The following is a 22,080-nucleotide window of genomic DNA, read 5'->3' on the forward strand; positions in this document are numbered from 1 at the left end:
TGAGAGAATGAAATTGCTTGCAGGTTCCAGAAATCTGATCCCTTTTACCGTCAATGTGATTATAATATGTAACTGCAACGTGCCGCTGGCCTATTAAGTCAATTTGGTTTTTATTTTAAAAAAAAACATAAAACAGAAAGACAATCACATTAAGAATTAATTTGCAACATATGGGACAAGACCTCTTAAAAAAATACAAAATACTAGAAATGAATGCTCATATTTGACCAATACCCCCAACAGGCATGGTGTGTTGTTCAGTGTACATGAGGTGTGCCAGAAAAATTCCATCAAAGTACTCTTCCTGGATTCCAAAGCAATTTCCTGACTTCTCTGCCACACCTTCACACACTCCTGGAAAGATTCTTCCAGGACCCCCAAAGCTACATGAACATCTTCAAAACAGGTCACTTTTGAGCTTGAGGGGGGGGAAAAAAAAAAAGAAAATAAAATGACAGAGCCAGGTCAGGAGAGTTGTTCTTGAGGTTGTTCCAGCATGGTGACGTTCCTTTCTGCCAGGAACTGTCCGATGCATATTGCAAGAGTGTTATCATGGTGTCGCAGCGACGAGTTGTCCTGCCATTTTTTTCCATGATGTAACCCAACCTGAGCACGACACCAAATGCCACCTGCACCTCAAATGAAACTCAAATGAGAATATCATCAAAACTGAAGGTAACAGTAACAATTCTGGCTCCATGTTGAACTCTTAAGTACTGCTACCAGAGGCACAGACAAGTGTTTGGGGCCCTGTGATAAAAATTTCATTTTCGGTTCCTCCGCAGCAAAGATATAGAAAATGTTATTTTCTTGGACCAATCTGTCATGGGCCCTTAGACTCGTCATCACTTTTCCCACCATGGTTGCATCCCTGACTGCTGCTAACAAAATTTGAACATGGTCCAAATTCCCATAAAACTGACCTGTGATCTACGTACAAAAACGACTTATGTGGTCACGCAGCACTCGAGGGCATTCTCAGTGTTGTACTTACTGTTTCTCATTTGATTGTTTTATATTTATGGACGAGAGGTTTTTCGTACAAATACCTCATGCACGTTACTCCTCAGTTTATCAATCATGTGTTATGAGAGGCTTAGCATCATTAAACGTTGAAACGGTTTATTTATTTATTTTCAGAATACATTTTCATTAGTGTTAACTTATACAAAAGTGGGTCACGACTTTCGACGATGGGAAAATACCAACAGCTGAGAGCAACTGCTTCACAGTCCATCAGAAGTGCTGACTCGTGGGATAGCATCCTTTGGCTTTCCTCTTCCTGGTTATGTGTGAGACTTCTGTTGTTTCCAGAACCTCTTGACCTCACTGTGTCCGTGTGGCGTCACCACCATCACCCTGTGAGCTACATCTTGCCACACCAGACAATCCAGACCCTGCGACAAAACAACCCAATTAGACCATGGACACTATATTAGCACATCATTTACATTCAATTCAATAGAGAGATACAAAACTAGAAGTTCTCGAAGTGGATAAAAGAAGTTGTCATTTGTCTATAGAAAGCCATTTTTAATTTAAAGGGACAAAAGAAGAAAAAAAAAATCAGATCTAATTTGTTGGGTATGAATTGCAGGATTTATGGAACACCTTCCCACCAAATAAGCAACCAAGAGAATCTTTTGTGAGCTGCCTGTATCTGAAAAAGTGTCTGTCACTCAAAGTTAGCTGGAATAGCTCTCAAATATTTCAGCATTCGAGTATTCAAATAAATTAAACGGAACTCAATAACAAACAACCATTTGATTTCCATTTTTTCATACAATCAACGTTTTTAACTTAATTTATTTTCAAAAAACATTTTCAGTGGGTCAATTTCAAATAAAGATACAGTGAAAATTACACTTAGCATTTCTTGTATCAAAAATAAAAGGCATTTTAAAAAAGGCTTTAACAATTTTTGCACAACTTCACTTGAGCAGCGAGCATTTTAGCATGCAACATAATACGGTAAGCTAACAGCTGTGAGTTTCTGAGCTTAGACCAGTTAATAAGGAATAAGACAAATCTTTAAACCTTTACAGTGGTACTTTTACTTAAGAAATTAATTGGTTCTGGAATAAATTTCTTAACTAGGGAATTTTGTAAGTAGAGACGCTTTTCCTATGTAAATGCCTTAATCCGTTCCAAGCCCCCCCCCCCAAAAAAAATTTATAGATATTCGTAAAGCATCAAAATGCATCAAAATATCAAATACATGTTACAATTAGATCCTTGCATAATAAAGAATAAAAATGATGGTCATTTAACTTTTAACTGCGTCCTCATCGTTTTTTTGCCCTCAGTAGCGGCGAAATGTTACATGCATAAATTCGTGTTCGGGGATTTCTGTACATTTGGCACTCTACGTTTTCCCACATCAACACCCAATCATGATGTGGCAACAGATTCCCACAACAAGTACAAGCCTTTAAAACACAAATACAGTGATCCCTCGCTATTTCGCGGTTCGTTTATCGTGGATTCGGTGCATCGCGGATTTTTTCAAACATATTCAGTTTAAATATATATATATATATATATATATACACAGTATATTTGTTCAGCGGAGAGATCGGTGCTGTTGAACGGTCTGCGGCTGGATGGATGTAAGTCTTGAGGAGCCGACGGTGAGAAGAAAGGAGCGTTAGCGCCGATGCGGATTTGGAACTGGGAGTCGCGGCTTGGAATTTGAAGCGGATTACGTGGGACAGGAGAAGTGAACTCATCTCTTTTTGTCAATGGACGCTACAGCTTCGTGTTTGCTTTCAAAACTGAGCTTGTAGCAGACGTGTGCACATTTTCAGCATGACGTCTCTGATCCACTGGTGAAAGGACACTTTGATCCTCTCCTCTTTCATCTAGAACCGCTTCAGACAACAAAATGTATGCAGAAAATTGGTGAAGATTGCACGACTGTCTGTGTCCTATGTGTTGTGTTGTGTTATTTTGACTTCAAAATGGCGCCGCGAGAGTGGCTGCCTTTCCAGCAGCTCCTATATTTTGTTGTTCTACTTCTTCCTTTCATAACTTTGCTGCTGTGAACTAGGAATTTCTCCATTGCGAGACTAATAAAGGTTTTCTTATTTTCCATATACATGGAGTACAGTACTGTATATGTTGCTCTATGTGACCTGCTGTTGTTTTGCAGCTTTTCATGGACTGTTTGCGAACTTAAAAAAATATATATATATATACTGTATATATATATATATAAATTTTTTTACCTGTATATGTTAATCGGTCGCTACTTCGCGGATTTTCGTTTATCGTGGGTGGATTTGGTCCCCATTACCCGCGATAAATGAGGGATTACTGTAAGTACCCATATGTTTTGTATGTTAATAAATACATTGATGATAAAGAAATTTAAAATATTCATATTTGATAACTTTTCTTTTATACATCCTTTTTTTTTTTTTTTTTTGCAAATTAGAGGGTGAAATCATCTGGCTCTAATAACTGAGGTGTCGGGAGTCCTTTTGGACTTACTTTAAGGCACCATATGCAAGTTCCTTGCTCATTAAGGACTAACATAACCAGCATTCTAAATACTAAATGACATAATAATACAACATCAACCTTGGAAAAAAAATAAAATAAGAACCGATATCCAACCTGAGCTCTATCTCGAAGCACTTCAAAGTCCGCCTGGGAGAGAAACTGGTTGTAGAGCACACCTGAAAGGAAGGAGAGATCAAAAGTTCCAGCTCTATTTATCTCGAAGAGTGTAGAAAATCCAAGAGAATTTTTGCCAACCTGAAAAGCCAATGAAAAAGGACAGAACAGAGAAATCGTAATCCCAGAGTATCCGGAGTGGAACCTCAACTCACAGGGTACTACAACCTCATAGGACCTGCTTTTGCCAATGAAAACGTATTTCTTGTTCATCACCTTCAACCAAACAGACATCTGAACTGACATTTAACTTCAAGGAATGCGTGTTAACCCTTTCATGCACCCTGTGACTAGATAACATGGTCAGCTGTCCAGTGTAGTGACCACTGTCCCTGAAAGGGTTGATCAAAATCACAGGTGTTGTAATGTACATTTTGCAGCTGGCACAGGATAAGGATCTCTAAATTCTGTTTGAAGGTTTCACTAAAATGTAATCAACCTACCTTTTTTTTTTTTTTTTAGCCGGCATTGACACCGCCGACTGCAATACCATAAATTCTCCCGATGCAATCACAGTTGCGCACACATATACCGAGAACAGTAAATTCGCTCACCCTCGGTGAACTGTAGTCTATCTCTCTCCAGCTCCCAAAGTCGGATCTGATCTGTTATGGTTGGAGGAAGCACCGGTGTCTGCAGCGCAAGAGATGTCCGGTGAAGAAGATACTTGACGACATTGATGTGTATACAGGAAGTACTTTCTTACATTTGAACAATAAAAAAAATATAATAATTACCTGCATCAGCATGATAGGGTGTGCTCTGGTTCTCAGAAAGTGGATGATCTGCAAAATTAAAGTAATATAGAGGAAGGAGTTGAATCCAAACATTTTCTCCGGTTTTGGTTCCATCATACATATTCAATTCATCAAACTCTGATACCATGGTACCACTACTTAAGAAATTAGTTGGTTCTAGAAGAAATTTCTTAACTAGAACATTTTGGAAGTAGAGACGCTTTTTCTGTGTAAATGCCCTAATTCGTTCCATGGCCCCCCAAAATTCTGACATAAATGTTTCCTAAAGCATAAAAATGCATCAAAATATGGAACAAATACATGTTAAAATTTCATTCTTGCACAATAAATGAGAGTTCTGCATCATCTAACAAACAAAGAATAGGGTAAAGAATAAAAATGATGGTCATTTAACTTTTAACTGCGCTCTCGTCATTTTTTACCCTCTAAAGGTTTTCTTATCTTATCTTTAGTTCATGTTCTCTCTCAGGGGGGGGTTTTGCCTGATCCAAGGACGGTTGCTTTTGTCGGCTTTTAACAATGCTTTGAAAATATCCAAGGCAAATATCGGCATAGTGAGCGATCGCCCGACTGGTGAACACTTTTTCCGGGGGATTTGCATTTACGTAAAACTATCAGAACGGCTCATGGCCCGAGGGGCGAATGACGAGGACGCTGCATCGACACAGATCTATCTATTTAGGTAGGTCCCTCCTAGCCAATGGGATGCCAGGATGATGCTTGGGAGTAGCCAATGGCAGAGCAGCTATAAGTATGTTGCGTTCAGGAAACTCGGCGCTGCAAGAAGCAGTCGAGACCGTATTTTGCCTTTCGTATCTTGAAATTTATTTCGTGACAAGAGGCAATATTTTCCTGTTGTGGCGTTTCGTAACTTGAACATTTTTGCATGAAGAGACGTTCCTAAGTAGAAGGACCACTGTACTTCAATTGTTTTCAAAGCACATATTTTGATACTGCCTTTGTACAATAAGTGAGCATACCAAATTTGAGAGTATGCTGGCCATTACTGTGACATAATAGATCAACGGTAGTGTTGCGATTTTAAAAACGGGTCAATCTTGTCAGAAAGTTTTCAACGGGCAGTTTTGTCAGATCACCGTCATCCTTATTCCATTTGTTCCAGTAGAGTTTGGGTATACCTGTTGTGCAGTGATGCCATTCGCGATGGCCTGTTGCACCGACTCTCTTGTGACCTGAGCCACTGCCACGTTAGGAAAGCGATACAACATTTCACTGAAGAGCGCTACTAGAGAAATCTGGAGCTCAGAGTCTGAGTGGAGGGGGAGGAAACACACACACGCGCACCAACACACACAAGTTAATCATTTCATCTGCAGCAAAATGAGAAAAAAACATGAAAACAGAAATGACAACATCAAGTCAATACATTCCAAATGCCTGCAGTTGTATTTTGGATTAGCCGCAGAGCCAGGCAAGCTATGACCCATGATCAGATATGCACTCAAAAACAATACGGTAAATGTTTTCCAAAACGCTGCCTTGCCAGTATTCCCTAATCATGATATTCTCGAACATACTTGTGTAGGCGTAGATGCGATAATTTGTTTCAACCACAATGAAGCCTGCCTCCCCAGTACCAGGAGTGGAGCCCAAGTTAACAGAGGAGGACGTGGAAGAAGAGCTGCTCGTGATTCCTGCAGCTAGACTGATGGCCAGTCTGGTGGGGTAGTACCGCCTCGACTTCCTCTGGGAATAAGACAAAAAGAATCAGAACAAACATTATGCTTTAACCCAGGGGTGTCAAACTCATTTTTGTCTCAGGCCAAATTATAATTACCATTTCCCTTGGAGGGTCGTGATGACTGAAACTATATAAAGAAGTCAAGTATAACGTTTTATTTAACTATTGTTTCAGTAACTGTAATGAGAGGTTTGGCAACAATAATATACCTGCAATATGTCACTGATTTATTACATATGAAAATGTGAAATTCTGGTACAAATTTTAGTAAGCATCATAGAAATAGTCATCTTTAATTTGCTTTCGCGGGCCACTTAAAATGATCTGGTGAGCCTCATCTGGACCCCAGGCCTGGAGTTTGACACCTGTGCTTTACTACAGTAGACATCTTATGTTATCAGGTTACAGGCTGCCTGAAAGGGTTAAAATCAAGTTGGTACTTTTGGAGTCATGTCTGTACAAGCAGCGCACGTTAGCATCGATGCTAGCTAGGCACTAGCAAAACACAAGAGACGATTGCGCTTTCGGATGTGTACAGTGTGTTAGGTACAGCTGCACTTTGAGATCCAATAAAAAGTGTCGTGATGTTTGCTTGAAAGTGTTCAAAGATTGATTCATCCGTCGTTAGATCAACCCTAAATAACTTGGCAGTTGTGGTGAACAACGCGCTACCGGAGTCCGCTAATGTAGCCGAATAACATTAAAAAAAAAAGTAGGAACATTTCAATCAAAGCATACATCTCCAACTTAAATATATCAAATAAAAACACATTTATAGTACGGCTAGAAGGAGCAAATCAGTCAAAACTGTTGACCATATTAAAGGAACTGGTATATTTTTGTTTAAAAAAATACATTCACAGCATCTATTACAGGATGTTGTGTTCGATGTAAAAGGCTGATATTTTGGGCGGGGATATAGTTGTACCAAATTTAGAGGTACAGTGGTGCCTCTACTTACGAATGTCTCTTCATTCGAAATTTTCTGGTTACGAAACGTCTCAACAGGAAAATATTGCCTCTTGTTACGAAAGAAATTTCAAGATGCGAAAAGGTAAAAATACAGTATAGCCTGCTTCTTGCAGCTCAGAGTTTCTTGAACGCAACATACGGATAGCTGCTCTGCCATTGGCTATTCCCGAGTATCATCCTGGCATCCCATTGGCTCAGAGGGACCTCTACTGTATGTGTCGATAGAAAGGTGTGTTTATGCAGCGTCCTCGTCATTCGCCTCTCGGGCCATGAGGTTTTCCGATAGTTTTACGTAAATGCGAATCACCCAGTTGGCCGATCGCTCACTATGCCGATGTTTATCATCTAAATATAATATGTATTTCTTCCATATTTAACGCATTTTTATGTTTCATAAAACATGTATATCTGAATTTGGGGGGGAGCTTGGAACGAATTAGGGCATTTACAAGGAAAACGCATCTCTAATTTCTTCCGGACCCAATTAATTTCGTAAGTAGAGGTACCACTGTACTTCTTTCATTACGGTTCGATAAAGATACAAACATATTTTTGGGCTGTCGTGAATTCGAATTTGACATTCCAGAAGTGACGCAGGCAGACTTGGCGGAAGCCGGGTTGCCGTTTTACTGCAGCAATAAATCGGCGTCCCCATGTGGGTCATCGTGTCGCTTCTCATCAAAGGAAATAGTACTTGAAGGGAGTGTAGGAAAACCTTGCCTCTCCCTCTCAGTCTCTACCTTCCTCTGGAAGACCAGTCCAAACTCCCGAAGGTGCTGCAGAAATGTGAGTAATGACTCACTCATGCCCTCCACGGAGTAATCCTGAGGCCAAGAGAAAAACATTCTCAATAACATCGAAAAAAAAAAAAAAAAAGTCAAACCAAGCAAGAAACCAGCAACATCCATTTTAGCACACAAACGCGCACACGCATGCACTCACTCGCACACACAAGCACGCGGGTTAATTACTGTGCACTCACTCTGCCCAACGTTGAGAAACTGAGCTGGAACAAAAAAGACAAAATCTCCACCAGGCCCATCCCTCGTGACTACAAGAGAAAACAATTACAAGACATCCTCATATTCATTTCAATCATGAACAGACATTCTGTACAGCGGCGTGAAAATTTTGGGATATCTGCAACATCATTTGGCCTCGGGGAAATACTTTATTTCAGTTTTGTCAATTGTGTTTGCCATCTATATGATTATTAATCGCCCGATTAATCTGCCAGGCAATTTAATCGGACAATCGTGCTTATATTACACTTATATTGAACTGTGTACAGTTCTTTTCTGAAACATTTGTCAATGAAACACTTTATTCCCCCCAATCTTGCTGCTGTAGACTGCAAGTTTCCCCAGTGTGGGACAAATAAAGGTTATCTTATCTTAAATCGGCTGATTTCTGCAGATTTTTGCCTTTTTTTAACTCTTTTGAAAAAAACTGATAACAGTGAGGCATCATTCACCAAAAGGGGGGAAAAAGTGATTTTTCAAGATATTTTTCTCTAATGTGAGGTTAAACACCAAAGTACAAATTAATAAGGTAAATCGCACTTAAATCGACATATTAATCGAAATATCATTCTGCCAATTATCGAATTGGCATCAGTCACAAAAAAAAAACCCCCATCAATGATAGCAATGTCATACTGCAGTTACAGATATCTACAATGTGATTTTGACAGGTCACAATTGCAGTTTTCAAAATTTTAAATCACTTCAATTCATACATACATGTCATTTCTTCTTCTTAAATCGGGTTGTTAATACAGTGGAAAACGAATTGGGAGATTAACTTGAAATGATAAATCATCAAAATGATGTTGTCGGTGAGGGATAGTTGCAATTTGGCTGCAGCTATCCATAATTCCCTCACAGATATCCGCAACTGAATCTCATAGCCACGAATGGCAAAAGTGACAAGATTGCAGATAACTGAAATTCAGTTTGGACTCGGGCAAAACTCAATTCTCTCACAACTTAGTCACAAAATTTAAATTCTAACGATTAAGAATTGTCGCTGTGATGACTCAGAAAGTTGCTGTCGGTCGTCAAACAGTTGACAAATAAAGACGATGATGCAGGAGCTTCATGTTCCTGACATAATGAGATGAGTACTGACAGTCAAAAGCCAATTTCCATCTGAAGTTATGAAAAAAATTTTGGAGGGGGGGGGGGGGGGGGACACATTCGGTGTCATCTACATTGTTTCGACGAAAAGTGGAGAAAACGCCATTAAAAATGACTGTGGTCCTTATTCATATTTAGTTATTCACCATAGCTGCAGATAATCACGCAGAGGAGTTGTTTTAAAATCGTGTCGTGGGTAAGCAGGTATTCAGACTCTTCAAGAAGATGGTAATCACGCCCATTTTTTAAAATGACAGTTGGAATCAACTCCCCACAGCTTGCTTAAAAGGCTCCAAATATACCAGGCTGGAACAAGAAACGACTCAGTGGCAGCTTTGGACGCGGTTGTTAGGCAACTCACAGCCAAGCCGGCGAGTGAAAGAACAGCCTGAGACGCTTTCTGTACTTCTTGTGGCTTCTTACATCTACATTTACTCTGATTATAATGGCAGCCTTGCATTGCATTGTAAAAGCATTTTGTTGAAAGCTTGCTAGCTTGGTGCGTTGTTCCTCCCATTGTTGTTCCTCTCATCAGTGGAGCTCACACTTTTGAATAACGGCAGCTACTTATTCAGTTATCAAGTCAAAATGATCTACCTAATAAATACCGTATTTTCCGCACTATAAGGCGCACCTAAAAGCATTCGATTTTCTCAAAAGACGACATTGCGCTTTATAATCCGATGCGCCTTATATATGGATCTATATTCAGATTTATTGGACGTAGTACTTTAAATGTGCTGCAACGTGCTTTGTTACAGCTGCAGGGGTTGTGAAAGCGCTACATAAATAAAGCTGTATTGTATTGTATTCCTTTAGCATAGCTCATCTAGTGGATGCATAATGCAACCACTGCCACTATTGTAGCTTCTATGCGCCTTATGAAGCGGTGCGCCCTATATATGAAAGTTTTAAAACAGGCCCTTCATTGAAGGTGTGCCTTATGCTCCGCTGTATTGTATTGTATTCCCTTAGCATAGCTCCATCTAGTGGATGCATAACACAACCGCAGCCACACTTGTAGCTTCTATTCTACGCGCCTTATGAAGCGGTGCGCCCTCTATATGAAAACAGTTTTAAAACAGGCTATTCATTGAAGGTGCGCCTTATACTCCGGCGCGCCTTATCGTGTGGAAATTTACGGTACAATCGAAATTGCTAAATATGTTTACCGATGAATATATTGAGAATTCTTTATATGTACACTCGTGTCGCTGCCATAACTGCATGAATCCCCCCCCCCCCGATTGCATAATGAAACTGATGACTTTTCCACTGCCCAGGTACAGCGGAACGGTACCGAGACTTGACGTTTTTATCAACGGCCCGAAAATATCTCTCCTGTACGTCAATCGCGTGACAAAGTTCATAACAGATGATGATGAATCATGTCCTGCCTTTGCTCAAAAACGAAGCACAACTAAGCGATGTTACAGGATTTAAACGAGTGCTGTCAGCAATGGTCAATTGAGTCCGATTCGGCGTGCCCGAAATTCAACGTTTCACATTATTTTTGGACTTAGCCTGGAAATGACCGCTTATTCAGATTGAATTTCTTTTTCCCTGCTATTGTACAAGGTGACTGTCCTTAGGTAGCCCGTTTTACAACCGATGATTAGAACGCAAGTCATTTATATTACCCAGGTCTCGTAGGCCCTTGTATTACCGCGCCGCCCTCTCCACCCGAGTGCGTGCTAATCAGAGCAATGACGGGCTTTCAGGGACACAGTGGCACATAGCTCATCGAAATTCCAAAGTCGTAAAAGGTCAGGGCGGAACGTTCGATGGGTACCTGAGCAGTTTTGAGGTACTGCAGGGTGAAGTACCACAACTGAGAGGCAGTGTCCAGCAGAAGGAACTGGAAGCCAGCAGAGGTGATGGAGGGGGCCTCTCCTGCCTCACTGCGAAAACGTTGAAGGGAACATAGACTACGGTTTACGATTTACGCTTGTCAAGCAATCCATTAAGAACATTTTTCCAAGTAGTTTCATCTCTGCATTCTAACATAAATGAGTACACAACCTCTGAAAAGTACCGTATTTTCACGACCATTCGGCGCACCGTATGGTTGGGCGCAGTCTCATTAATGGGTGCTATTTCTGTATTTTACACATAGACAAAACGCACTGTATTATTGGGCGCAATTTTAAAGTGGTAAAACATACGCCAGCTTAAACATACGGCATGCATGCGCGCACGCTAAAAACACGTAGCATGCCAAGACATACAGATACAAGCTAAAAACACGTTTTTAAAAGGCAACGGAAGCAAAACCGAGTTCCGTTGTATTTTATTTAGCCATTGTACAATGTACTCACGTTTTTTGATCAATCATCACCCAGAAATCCATCAAAGTCCTCATCCTCTGTATCAGAATTGAACAATTGTGCAAGTACCGGTAATCCATCAAAAACGCCGTGTTCCCTCTCGTTGTCAGTCACTCTCATTGCCATGTGGCTCCACAGAAATGATGCCGGCTTTGCCAAAAACTCGAACAACAGTGCAAGCAGCCACAATCCATTCGCAAATTGTGGCGTAACTCGCCCGGCGCTGCCTCTCACTCTTTGTAAAGTTGTGTTTGCCATCGATCATTCATTGTTCCCATGCCGCTCGCAACTTTACTTTGAACGCCCGGTTGATGCCGATGTCCAGCGGTTGGAGTTCTTTAGTCAAGCCTCCGGGAATAACGGCAAGCTCAGAGTTCATTTGCTTGACTTGGTTTTTCACCGCTGCTGTGAGATGGGCACGCATGCCAAAAGCATAACCGATGGCTTGAGGTTTGAACTGAGCTTCGGAGGCGTGTCTCTTTGTATAATTTATTTTCGGGGGTTCTTAGAAACCAAAACCGAAGTTGTTTTGCAACAATGCACATAGCCACACTCTATACAGGTGTTGGTACCTGCTTGTAGCGTCCCTTTAGCGTCCACTTACACGCCCACCCTTCACTCATTGGCGGACTTCTTCGCCGCATGCCTGTCCTCACTCACGTCTGCCTTTTCTCTCTCTCTTTCTCTCCATATATGTATATATACACGCCCACCCTTCACTGATTGGCCGACTTCTTTGCCGCATGCCTGTCCACAGTCACTTCCGCCTTTTCTCTATATAAACAGCGTGTCGGCTGTCAGTCAGGTTTTGGAACTCAGCGCATACACAAGACGCTCTGCATCATAAGGCGTCCTGTCCATTTTGGAGAAAATCTAAGACTTTTAATGGCGCCTTATAGTCGTGAAAATACGGTAAGTTTTTATTAACTTCCCAGTGCACACAGGCCATGGCTGAACTCTTTGAAAATGTGATTATTTTACATCACAAGTGTCAAACCCAAGGCCCCGGGGTCAGATCTGGCCCACCATGTCATTTTATGTGGCCCGCGAAAGCAATACAAACATGTCAATTTATACGATGATTGCTGAAATCTGTGCCAAAATTTCAACTTCTCACATGTAATAAACAAGCGAGATATTGTCTGCATTTTCTTGTGACCAAATCCCTCATTACACTAATTTAAACAATCGTTAAATGAACCATTATTCTTGACTTCATTCTATGTTTTCACAGTCATACCGGCCCTCCAAGGGAAATGGTCACGCCAATGTGGCCCGCGACAAAAATGAGTTTGACACCCCCTGTTTTTCATGAAGGATTTAGCTTTGCGAGACTTTCACTGGTGTCACTCAGAGCTATGGTGCAATATTAAATGAATATTAGTAAAAAAAAAAAAAAAAAAAAGACATTGGGTGCCATTCCAGAGTAAAGTAGAGTGCGCCCTAGAAAATTTTGAAAAGAAACTCAGTGTTTTGTGAAAAATCTTTTGGGGCATACAGTAAATGTATATGGAATGACTGAGTACTCTGAACCCAATTTTTAGATGCTCTACCTGTTGGTTTATTAAGACCGTCTGATATGGATCTTGTTTTTAATTGTATTGAAAAGCGATACAAAAGGAGTTTTTGTGAGCTTGTCAGACTGATTTGTATAACAGTGTAATAATTGGGGGTCAGTAAAGAACCCCAAAAAGGTCAGAAAGTGAAAGGATTAAACCTCACCTCAGATTCGACGCTCGCCCACGAGCAAGGTAGTAAAACCTCCCAACTCCTCAAAGGTGCGAGACAGCAACACAGCACGACTAATTTTGCAAGCAGTGCAAATTTTCATATAGGCTATCGGATTAAAAAAAAAAAAATGCACACGCAGGCTTTTGTACTTCATAAATATTCACATCATCCACTCCAAAGACTCACTCCCGGGAAGGCAGTAATTTCCTGCATGAGTGGAAAAAAAAAATCAGTTCTTTTCTACATCAAAAGCCCTTAACCTACCTTTTCATGAGGCCTGCTTGAGTCAGCAGCTGGGCCAGGTCCTGACTGACCGCGGCGCTGGGAGAACCCACCATGAAGTGAAGGATCACCTCCCAGCGCTCCATGGCGTAACGGTCCAGACTCTCAATGTCGCGAGCGTGGCGGTCTGGGCCCAGGCTGCTGCCTTCGTCTGCCCATGCTTGGCCCCTGAGAAATGAGACGCACTTATGAAGCATTATTTGTCAACCCCACGAGACAAAATACCCTTAAACTGAAAAGAAGAAGAAAAAAAAAAAGAAAGAAAAACTAATTCACTGCAATTTAATGAAAATACTTCATGGTGCCCCTTATTGGGTTATGGGTTCTTATTCTCCGGGTTTCGCGGTAGGGACAGTGTTCTTTTCTGGGGTATGCTTCATTGTTGTGTCGGTGTCTGTGAACACGGAGCTGATGTGCCTTGCCCCCCCACCACCCCCAAAAAAAAAGTTTTGTCTTGGCTATCCAGAGGACATTCTCACAGAGGCTTTGTGGCTTGTCAACATGCAGTTTGGCAATCCTTCAAAATGATTTATTTTCAACAGCTGTGTCCTCCTCGGTGGGCTCCCATATAATCTACTTTGCCTCACATAGCAACGGATGGTGCGATCTGACACTGATGTATCTTCACCTTTGAGTTCACCTTCAATTTGTGTCGAGGTTGTCCAAGGCTCTTTTATTACCGTTTGTAAAATCAGTCTCTAATTTCTCATCCATGTTCCTCCTGCAGCCACATCGGAGGCTGTGCCATGGATCGCAAATGTCTGAGTGAGTTTAGTGTGGCAAACATAAGTTCGAAGACACTTGATGTTAATTAGGGGACACATCTTGGTTGAACATGTTTCTATGGTAAAATTATTTTCACTCTTTTGTACTGGTACCATCATTTTTGTCCAGCCTTGTTTCATCAGTTTTTAAAAAAAAATACATTCTGTTGAACCAAAATTTTAAAACATCTGATTTTCATTCGTTGATTTTCATCTTTTTTTTTTTTTTTTACTTATTACTTTTGTCAGATTTAATTTATTTCTGTGAGCGCCATGGGTTTGTCTTTCGTTGGCAATTTTTCCCGCTTTTTACTGTCTTCTTTCTGCATGAAGTGATTCAGTTAAATGTCCAGCAAAAACTGATCAAGACCCGCAAAAAAACAAAAAAAAAAAAGAATTTTAGATCAGACTGCCAATGCTATCCTGTATATTTATTCAAACGTAAATATGAACATATTGTGGTTGTTTTTGTCAATATTTGCGGGAATGGTCTGTTTAACCGAGAAAAACATAAGGAAACAGCCTTAGCAAGTGTTTCCTCCCAAATGATCAAACTCCTGAAGGCAACTCTCTTCAATGTGTGTTGACTGAAATTTGCTGTAACACAAAAAAATGATGCACAGGTGTTGTTCCACCTTTCATTTGCAACTCCAAAGAAAATAAACAGATGGAGGCTGGCCACGGCTTGGCGGAAAGCATGAAACAAAAATAGAACTTTTTACAACAAAATCTGGATGGCTTTTTTTTTTTTAAACAGGGTATCTGTATAATATTTATATTCAATACATTCAGATGTGAAATGAGCGGTGTACATGCGCAGTCCTGAGATGAAACGGAGAGCAGACGTACCCGCCGAGCAGCGCGATCCTCAAGTTGTCTTTGAAGACTGGATTCAGGATATATCCCTGAAGACCACCCTGCAGCTGCTGACTGTGCCAAAGGCGGAGTCCCGCCAGCACCGAGACGCATTCATCATGATTCCTGTGGAGTGCGGTGGTAGAAGAGGGTGATGAAGTAGCCGGAGACAATGGGGAAAGAAAAAGTGAGACAACAAATTAACTGGCACTGGTTTTTTTTTCCTCCTGAAAAGTTAATCTTAAAACGTAGAGCCACTTTGATTTTAATTTTTGTGCAATTTCTTTGCCTTTATTTAACGCTACCTTGCTTACATTTACTATCCAAACCATGCGGAGATTCCATTGGAAATCTTATTTTATAGAAGATAAGCACCGTAAAATGAATTTTAAAAAAATCTGCTCCAGTGCCTAAGGAGCATGTGACCAAGTCTAATGAATCTGAAGTGAATGATCATAAAACGTGTTCCTCGGTGAAGAAAACAAACAGGTCGCTCGGCATATCATTCCCAAAACCTACAATCAAAAGGTGCCTTTATGAATGTATACTATAAATGCAGAGCGTTAACAACAAAATGCAACACACTGCTAACACTTTGTTCAGGAGTGTTCTGGAATTAATGGCAATCCATATGTAAATTCAAAAGGAATGCCCCAGGATATTTACAAAAACTTAAAATTATTGTACTGTGACAGACTAAGGAGTGTACCGAACAGTGCTCAGTTTTACTGAATAGCATACCATCTGAAGAAAACAAGTAATTTCATCTGACGGTGATAGATAACAGACAGATGGCACACGCGGAGCCTTGTTAGGCTTGTCTGTACCTATCCAACTCTGGCTCATTATTTTGCTTCATAACAATGCTTCTTCAACATAATTCATCAGTAATGTGTCAGCATTGTCAACTACTTCCAAAAGTAGTGCGCTCCTGATCCACTTGAGGTTATACATCCCGAGAGACTGCCGGGGTAGCAACAAGACTATCATAGAGACATGCAAAGTGTATCTTTACAGATCAGGTCAAATGCCAAACACATTTAAACCACACATGAGGAATTTTGACACACATAAAAATGGACAACTTACAATTATGACTACAAATGCCCATGAAAATGAAGTAACTCACTTCTGGCTTTCTTTATTCACCCATAATGCCACTGCTGCCTGTGGAAGAGGCTGATCCAGAAACAGCATTCGCATCACATAGTTTTTGGCCAGAGAAGGAAGCTCCCTGCGGAGTTCAACAATATCATAACGTGAACAGCATCAATCACAAATGATGATGATGACGACAACGTTTCCAGTGGCATTTATTAGTCAGCCTACCTGTAGACAGCCAGACATGTTGCTGGATGATTGTATAGTCGGTCCAGAATCTCTGGGCTCAACTCTCTGAGATATTCATGCAAATTCTTGCACTGCAGCTGGACTCTGAGCTTCATTTTCAAAAAAAAAAATGTTTATCTTAAAAGGTACATGAAATATCTGCACGCTCCACGAAATAGTAATGAATCAAAAGCTACAATTAACAGCTGTAGCAGTTCGTCGGAACCGATGTGTCCAATCGGTGCGGTAACAAAATGACACTTTTGTTTTATTTACCAGGAAATCGTTCTGTTTTCAACTATCTCCTTCATTTAAAATGACAATATAGAGTGCAAAAGCAGCATTGCTGTCACCCGGCTTGTCGTTGGCTTTATCTGCATGCCGTTTAACAGAATCATATTGTACTGTTGTTTGCAAACTGCAGTACCGCTACCGGGTCATGTGACCTTCTTCGTGCGCTCTTATTGGTTATGCATCCTTCTTCTCTACAATAAAGCGGGCAGTGGCACTTTTAAGAACTCACTATTTCCCTCTAGAGGTGAATTTAGTGACTGCACTGGAACTGACAAACGTCATTGCCATTTTTTTAAAATGATTTTTATTTTGGAATTTTGTGAAAATGGTCTATTGTGTGTTTAATGCAGACCAATATTAACATGTTTTATGTAAATCACATTGGGGACATTCTCTTAAATATCTATTTTACAATCCTATCAACATCAAGGTGGTATAATAGCACTCAGTGCTTTTAAACATTTTCATAGATTATTTACCAAAAAATCACGGGTTGAAGTCAATGTCATAAATTGAGATTTAGGTGTGGTTAAAAGTAATTTAACCTGATTTGTACGCCAGTTAAGGTTTTCATTCCTTTTCTATATTGTAAAGAATAGTTTTCATAGTGTTTGGCTCAGTTGAGAGCAAATCTGAAGCAAGAAATCTGAGAAGTGTGAGGCATAAATGCGAACCACAATAGCACTCCACTGTTGATCGAAAAACATTCAGACATGATTCAGTAGGTGAAATCTTCCACCAGATAACACATCTCACGAATTTCATGTTCAATTGGATTTTATTTGTTTTTTTTTGTTTTGTTTTTTTTAAATAAAGATTTTACTACAACATCTACAAACTGTTATATTTTTGGTGAATATAAAATAATACAAAGAGAAAAGTTGCAGAAAGCTCTCAGGAGTCTTCCTTCTCTTGATACCTGAAACATGACAATCACAAGTATGTGCAAATAGCAGACAATAACTGAAGAGATTTGATCTTTTTACCTGCAGTGTATACAAGTGAAGAAGACGGTCTGGCCTTCATCCGCAGATCTCATCTGCCTTGTGTGATAAATCATGCCTTCTTTATTGCAGCGAGTGCAGCGTCTGTCGATCTGAGAAAACAAACCATCACGCATACCGTGATTAATAATGGTCAAGAGGATGCTAATTTAAGACTCAGGGCAACAGAGGATTCTATCTTACCACAGGACCCTTCATTTCAGAGTCATCACTCCCCTCCAGATCCGTAGAAGACTTGTCCAGTGGGTTGAAGACGACCGTCGAGCGTATTTCTCGGCCTGAAAACTCTAGACAGCAAAACAGAAATGCAAAGTACACAGTGGTTACAGTAGAGACTGTTTTTATTGTCAAATATGATCGGTACAGCAGTACCTGATACAGAGATGGAAAAGGAGCAGCGGGGACAGCTGACGGAGTTTTTCATCCCTGGTAACGGAAGAACATTTCCACACTCTGGACAGAAGTTGGGATCACCACGAAAACATGACATGTCTGTATGAAGAGAACATACGCAATTGACACCCTTTTAAGCAATCATACACCACCGGGTGAAAACGTCGGTTAACAATCGTATTCATTCAGAAAGCAATGAATTTTTCCTGCAAACAAAATGAGAAAGGTTCTGCACGATTGTGTGTGAAATTGACAACAGGAGAGCATGAGCTATGCACGTGGCGATACACTTCTACTGCAATTGAAAAATAGATGTTATTAATAAATATCACCAGAATAGGCAGTTTCGCATTCGTACCACAATCGCTGCTTACCTTTCCGTTGTCCGAAATAACGATATTAACAAATGTGAAGCGTTCTTTGGAGAGTCTCCGTCTTTCGGCAACGCGTCGCATAAATATGACGTCAGCGATTTTTTTCTCAACGTAGGTGTCAGGGTTTTTTTTGTAAATATGTATAGATTTAGTTCGCAATGAATCTTTACAACAATCACTTGCAGCATATTATATAATGTCTGCACCCTTTGTCCTCACTTTTTTTAATGTCACTTTCTTTTCTTGTTAATGCTGAGCTACTTGTTTAATTCTCAATTTTTTTTACTTTGGTTATTGTGATGCCTGTAAATGTTGATTAACTTGGCAATTTTGATTCACCAAAATTAAACTACTTTTCGCTCATTATTACCACGAATGAATGTCATATTTTCGTCATATTGCGCAATATCTTTGACGTCATTCCACACACCTATTCATTTTCTAATCCGTTTATCCTCACAGAATGACAGAAAAAAAATAAAACAAATGGGTGATCTGAATTAAAACTAATAATAGGAACAGGCAATTCTACGGTGTAAAGCCTCACACTTTTGTATACATTTTTATTTTGCAGTGCAATATAGGCTAGTACCTGCGAGTGTATACCTACTAACAGCAACATTAATATCATGGGGAAAAAAACCCAAATCAGATCTAGTACGAATGAACTATTAAACGAAATAATTTTGCTAAATTTCAACTGATCCTGTCAAAGACAGAAAATACATTTTTCCTTCAACAGAGTTGTACAGGTTGCATGGTGGATCACTGATGGTGGAAACCAGGGGTGTCAAACTCATTTCACATTGTGGGCCACATACGGCCTCGGTAGATGTCAAGTGGCCTGGACCATTCAAATTATACCATACTCTGCTATAAATAACCAAAATAATATGTATTTCCTTTGTTTTGGTCTAAAGAAGCACAAGAACATTAGGAAAATGTTGAAATTTAATGAACATATCTTTTACAAAATATTTCATGAAGCACCTTAGATTTTCGTAGACAAATGTGCAATTGACTTTTACCATTCACATACTGTGTATGCATTGCAACAGATACCACTGATTGTACAAAGGCACAAAACTTTAACAAGTAACTGGTATGATAAAGAAAGGACATTTTAAACCATTTACACATGTGCATATAAAATCTAAATTTAATCCTTGCCTACACTTTACAAACTAAAGAGAAAACTGTGTGCCCCTAGCGGATAATCCATGAATTGCATTTTATTAAAAATATTCATTCCTTGTCATTTATGCATTTTTTTCACTTTTAAATTACCCCGCGGGCCTGATCAAACCTCCTCGGGGGCCGGTTCTGGGCCGCGGGCCATAGATTTACACCGTAAACCGTTTTGAAATATTTTATCTGTCTCTTTTTAAATCATCAAAACTGTCATTGAACGTGTGTGCGCATTTTCTATTTTCTTTATATCCCCTCTGACTTACATCATGGAGAAAGGTGGCACTGTGGTCAAGTGCTTGAAGCACAATCATCTTTCGAAAACATTTTTTCAATACTGAATGATGAAAACAATACACTGCAAATCGATTTCATCAATGGCATTTTCTCCTCCTGCTATTTGACGTTACTCAATCGATTTTATAAATCGTAAACGCTCGTGACCTTGAGACACAACGCACTGTGTGGAATAACAATGAAAAATCTTTTCATGCAATAAATATAACCGTGAGTGAAACAGGAAGTTGAGCAAGCATCTCACAGGATGACTGACCGGAACCAGAGAGATAACTGCTGATCACGGCTTCTGGACTGTTCAGGGGATGTTTATCCCGGCAAGAGATTGCACTGCTTGCTGGTTGAGCATTGTTATTCTAAAAATGAAATACTGGAAACTCAGCAAGTTCTGGGCCAAAAATGTGTTCACTGTTTATCGGTCGCCCCATCTAAAACCTTCCTTCTAATTGAAGAAAAGTACCGTAACCAGAGTACAACTCCCAGGCAAACGGAATGGAATCGCCACTCTTGAAGGATGATCATTTACACATTTAATTTTGGAGTGAGAAAAAAAAAAAAAGGTAAATCATGGATGTCTTGCAATTTTGGCTTTGGTGAACACTGTTGTTGCCAATCATTACTATTATTGTTTTTTTTTTTTAGATCACATAGAAGGGGAAAATGAATTACATAATTCTGAAGACAAAATTATGGACTCATGAGAAACAGACCTAAAAAAAAACCATTACAATAATACACTGCTACTTTGTTGCACCACCTCTGCGTTTTGGATCAGTTTACAGTCAACCCAAGTATGGATTTAATCATTGACAAATGTTATTCCTCAACCTGGCTCCAACTCCCTGATTGACATCATTGTTGTCATTGACTATTTTATTTATTTTCCACCAAAGATTTTCCATTGCATAGAGATCTGGATTATTTGCCGGCCACACAAATGACATAACACATTTGAAACTGAGAGAAGGGGTCGGGTGTGTGTGTGTGTGTGTGTGGGGGGGGGGGGGGGTGATCAAATCTTTTGCACACACATTGGACGTAGCCAATGCAACAATTTGGAATGCCCTGAAAAACAAATAAATCACTGGCGGACTGAGCAACAGATATGGAACAGGTCAGTCAAGTGTATCAACTCCAGCTGACAGAAACATTGTGAGAGTTGTGAAGAAACCCCCAAAGACAACAGTCAATCACATCATCAGCAACATCCACAGGGTGAAAAGAATCAGAAGACCGAATAGGATTTTGCAAAGAAGTATAAGAAAAAGCTTGGGAACAAAGTTTTATGGACTGACGAGACCAAGATTAACCTGTACCTACCGTATTTTCCGGACTATAAAGTGTTGACTTACAGTATTGGCCCGAATATAAGACGATGTTTTTTTGCATTGAAATAAGACTGAAAAAGTGGGGGTCATCTTATATTCGGAGTCTAGACATTATACCCATTCACGACGCTAGATAGCGCCAGATATCATTGAAGCGAATGCTGAACTTGACTTCCCAGGCCAAAGTGAACCCCTGTCACGAAGAATAAAAATAAAAATAGCGGTAGCATGAAGAAGAAAAATTAAAAATAGCAGTAAGAAAGCAAAGAGAAGAAAATAATAGAAGAGATAACAGAAAATGGAGAAACGTAGTGACAATCTGGAGAAAAGTGGGTCGAAGATCGGCCAGGTTAACCGGCAGTTGAGGAGAAGTTATGATGTAATTTACATTTCAAAAACCAGAAGCCATTCATTTACGAATGTGATTGCACTTTAGTTTACATATTTAAATGTTCAGCTATCAAGATTTGAATGAGGCAAAATAACATGCTTTTTCTCTCAAATATATTGTTAGAATCATTTGTTTCAGATGTACTGTAATTATTTTCTGTATAAAAATTAATTTGGTGTTCAAAAAGTATTTTTTCAAACTTGAGTCTTGAAAAAGGGGGTCGTCTTACAATCAAGGCCGTCTTATATTCGGGCCAATACGGTATGTGTGAAATT

General features: G+C 39.9%; 2 protein-coding genes across 3 annotated transcripts; both read right to left on the bottom strand.

The window, feature by feature from the left end:
• Positions 1 to 1,116: 1,116 nt before the first annotated feature.
• gtf2h4 (general transcription factor IIH, polypeptide 4) lies at positions 1,117 to 16,964 on the bottom strand. 2 transcript variants are annotated; one of them, XM_086137237.1, is made up of 13 exons: positions 16,537 to 16,964; positions 16,337 to 16,441; positions 15,202 to 15,333; positions 13,571 to 13,756; positions 11,041 to 11,149; positions 8,093 to 8,161; positions 7,851 to 7,934; positions 5,975 to 6,143; positions 5,576 to 5,706; positions 4,416 to 4,463; positions 4,233 to 4,311; positions 3,619 to 3,680; positions 1,117 to 1,397 (listed from the first exon to the last, which is right to left on the bottom strand). In XM_086137237.1, exons 1-13 carry the CDS (start codon positions 16,650 to 16,652, stop codon positions 1,287 to 1,289), a joined length of 1,401 nt encoding a protein of 466 aa, XP_085993363.1. In that variant the 5' UTR covers positions 16,653 to 16,964; the 3' UTR covers positions 1,117 to 1,286. The 2 variants fall into 2 exon arrangements, with proteins under 2 accessions (XP_085993363.1, XP_085993364.1); XM_086137238.1 differs by lacking the exon at positions 1,117 to 1,397 and having other exon boundaries at positions 3,624 to 3,759.
• A 625-nt stretch (positions 16,965 to 17,589) lies between these two features.
• polr1h (RNA polymerase I subunit H) lies at positions 17,590 to 18,697 on the bottom strand. The gene is made up of 5 exons (XM_086136949.1): positions 18,602 to 18,697; positions 18,207 to 18,326; positions 18,018 to 18,121; positions 17,817 to 17,926; positions 17,590 to 17,749 (listed from the first exon to the last, which is right to left on the bottom strand). Exons 2-5 carry the CDS (start codon positions 18,322 to 18,324, stop codon positions 17,725 to 17,727), a joined length of 357 nt encoding a protein of 118 aa, XP_085993075.1. The 5' UTR covers positions 18,325 to 18,326; positions 18,602 to 18,697; the 3' UTR covers positions 17,590 to 17,724.
• Positions 18,698 to 22,080: the final 3,383 nt, after the last annotated feature.

This window comes from Hippocampus guttulatus, chromosome 18 (genome assembly GCF_054856545.1).
Source record: "Hippocampus guttulatus isolate MCC_2025c chromosome 18, RoL_Hgut_1.0, whole genome shotgun sequence".
Taxonomy (NCBI): domain Eukaryota; kingdom Metazoa; phylum Chordata; class Actinopteri; order Syngnathiformes; family Syngnathidae; genus Hippocampus; species Hippocampus guttulatus.

Bases quoted from the DNA above. Each gene is read 5' to 3' on its own strand.
- gtf2h4 (XM_086137237.1), bottom strand. From the start codon at position 16,652: ATGAAGCTCAGAGTCCAGCTGCAGTGCAAGAATTTGCATGAATATCTC. The intron at 13,757-15,201 runs GTACGTCTGCTC...CTCATTTCTCAG, and splicing joins AGGATCGCGCTGCTCGGCGG to GGGCCAAGCATGGGCAGACG. The intron at 7,935-8,092 runs GTGAGTGCACAG...TCTTGGCCTCAG, and splicing joins GTTTCTCAACGTTGGGCAGA to GATTACTCCGTGGAGGGCAT.
- polr1h (XM_086136949.1), bottom strand. From the start codon at position 18,324: ATGTCATGTTTTCGTGGTGATCCCAACTTCTGTCCAGAGTGTGGAAAT. The intron at 18,122-18,206 runs GTACTGCTGTAC...TTTGCTGTCTAG, and splicing joins CTTTTCCATCTCTGTATCAG to AGTTTTCAGGCCGAGAAATA. The intron at 17,750-17,816 runs GTAAAAAGATCA...GTCATGTTTCAG, and splicing joins TTCACTTGTATACACTGCAG to GTATCAAGAGAAGGAAGACT.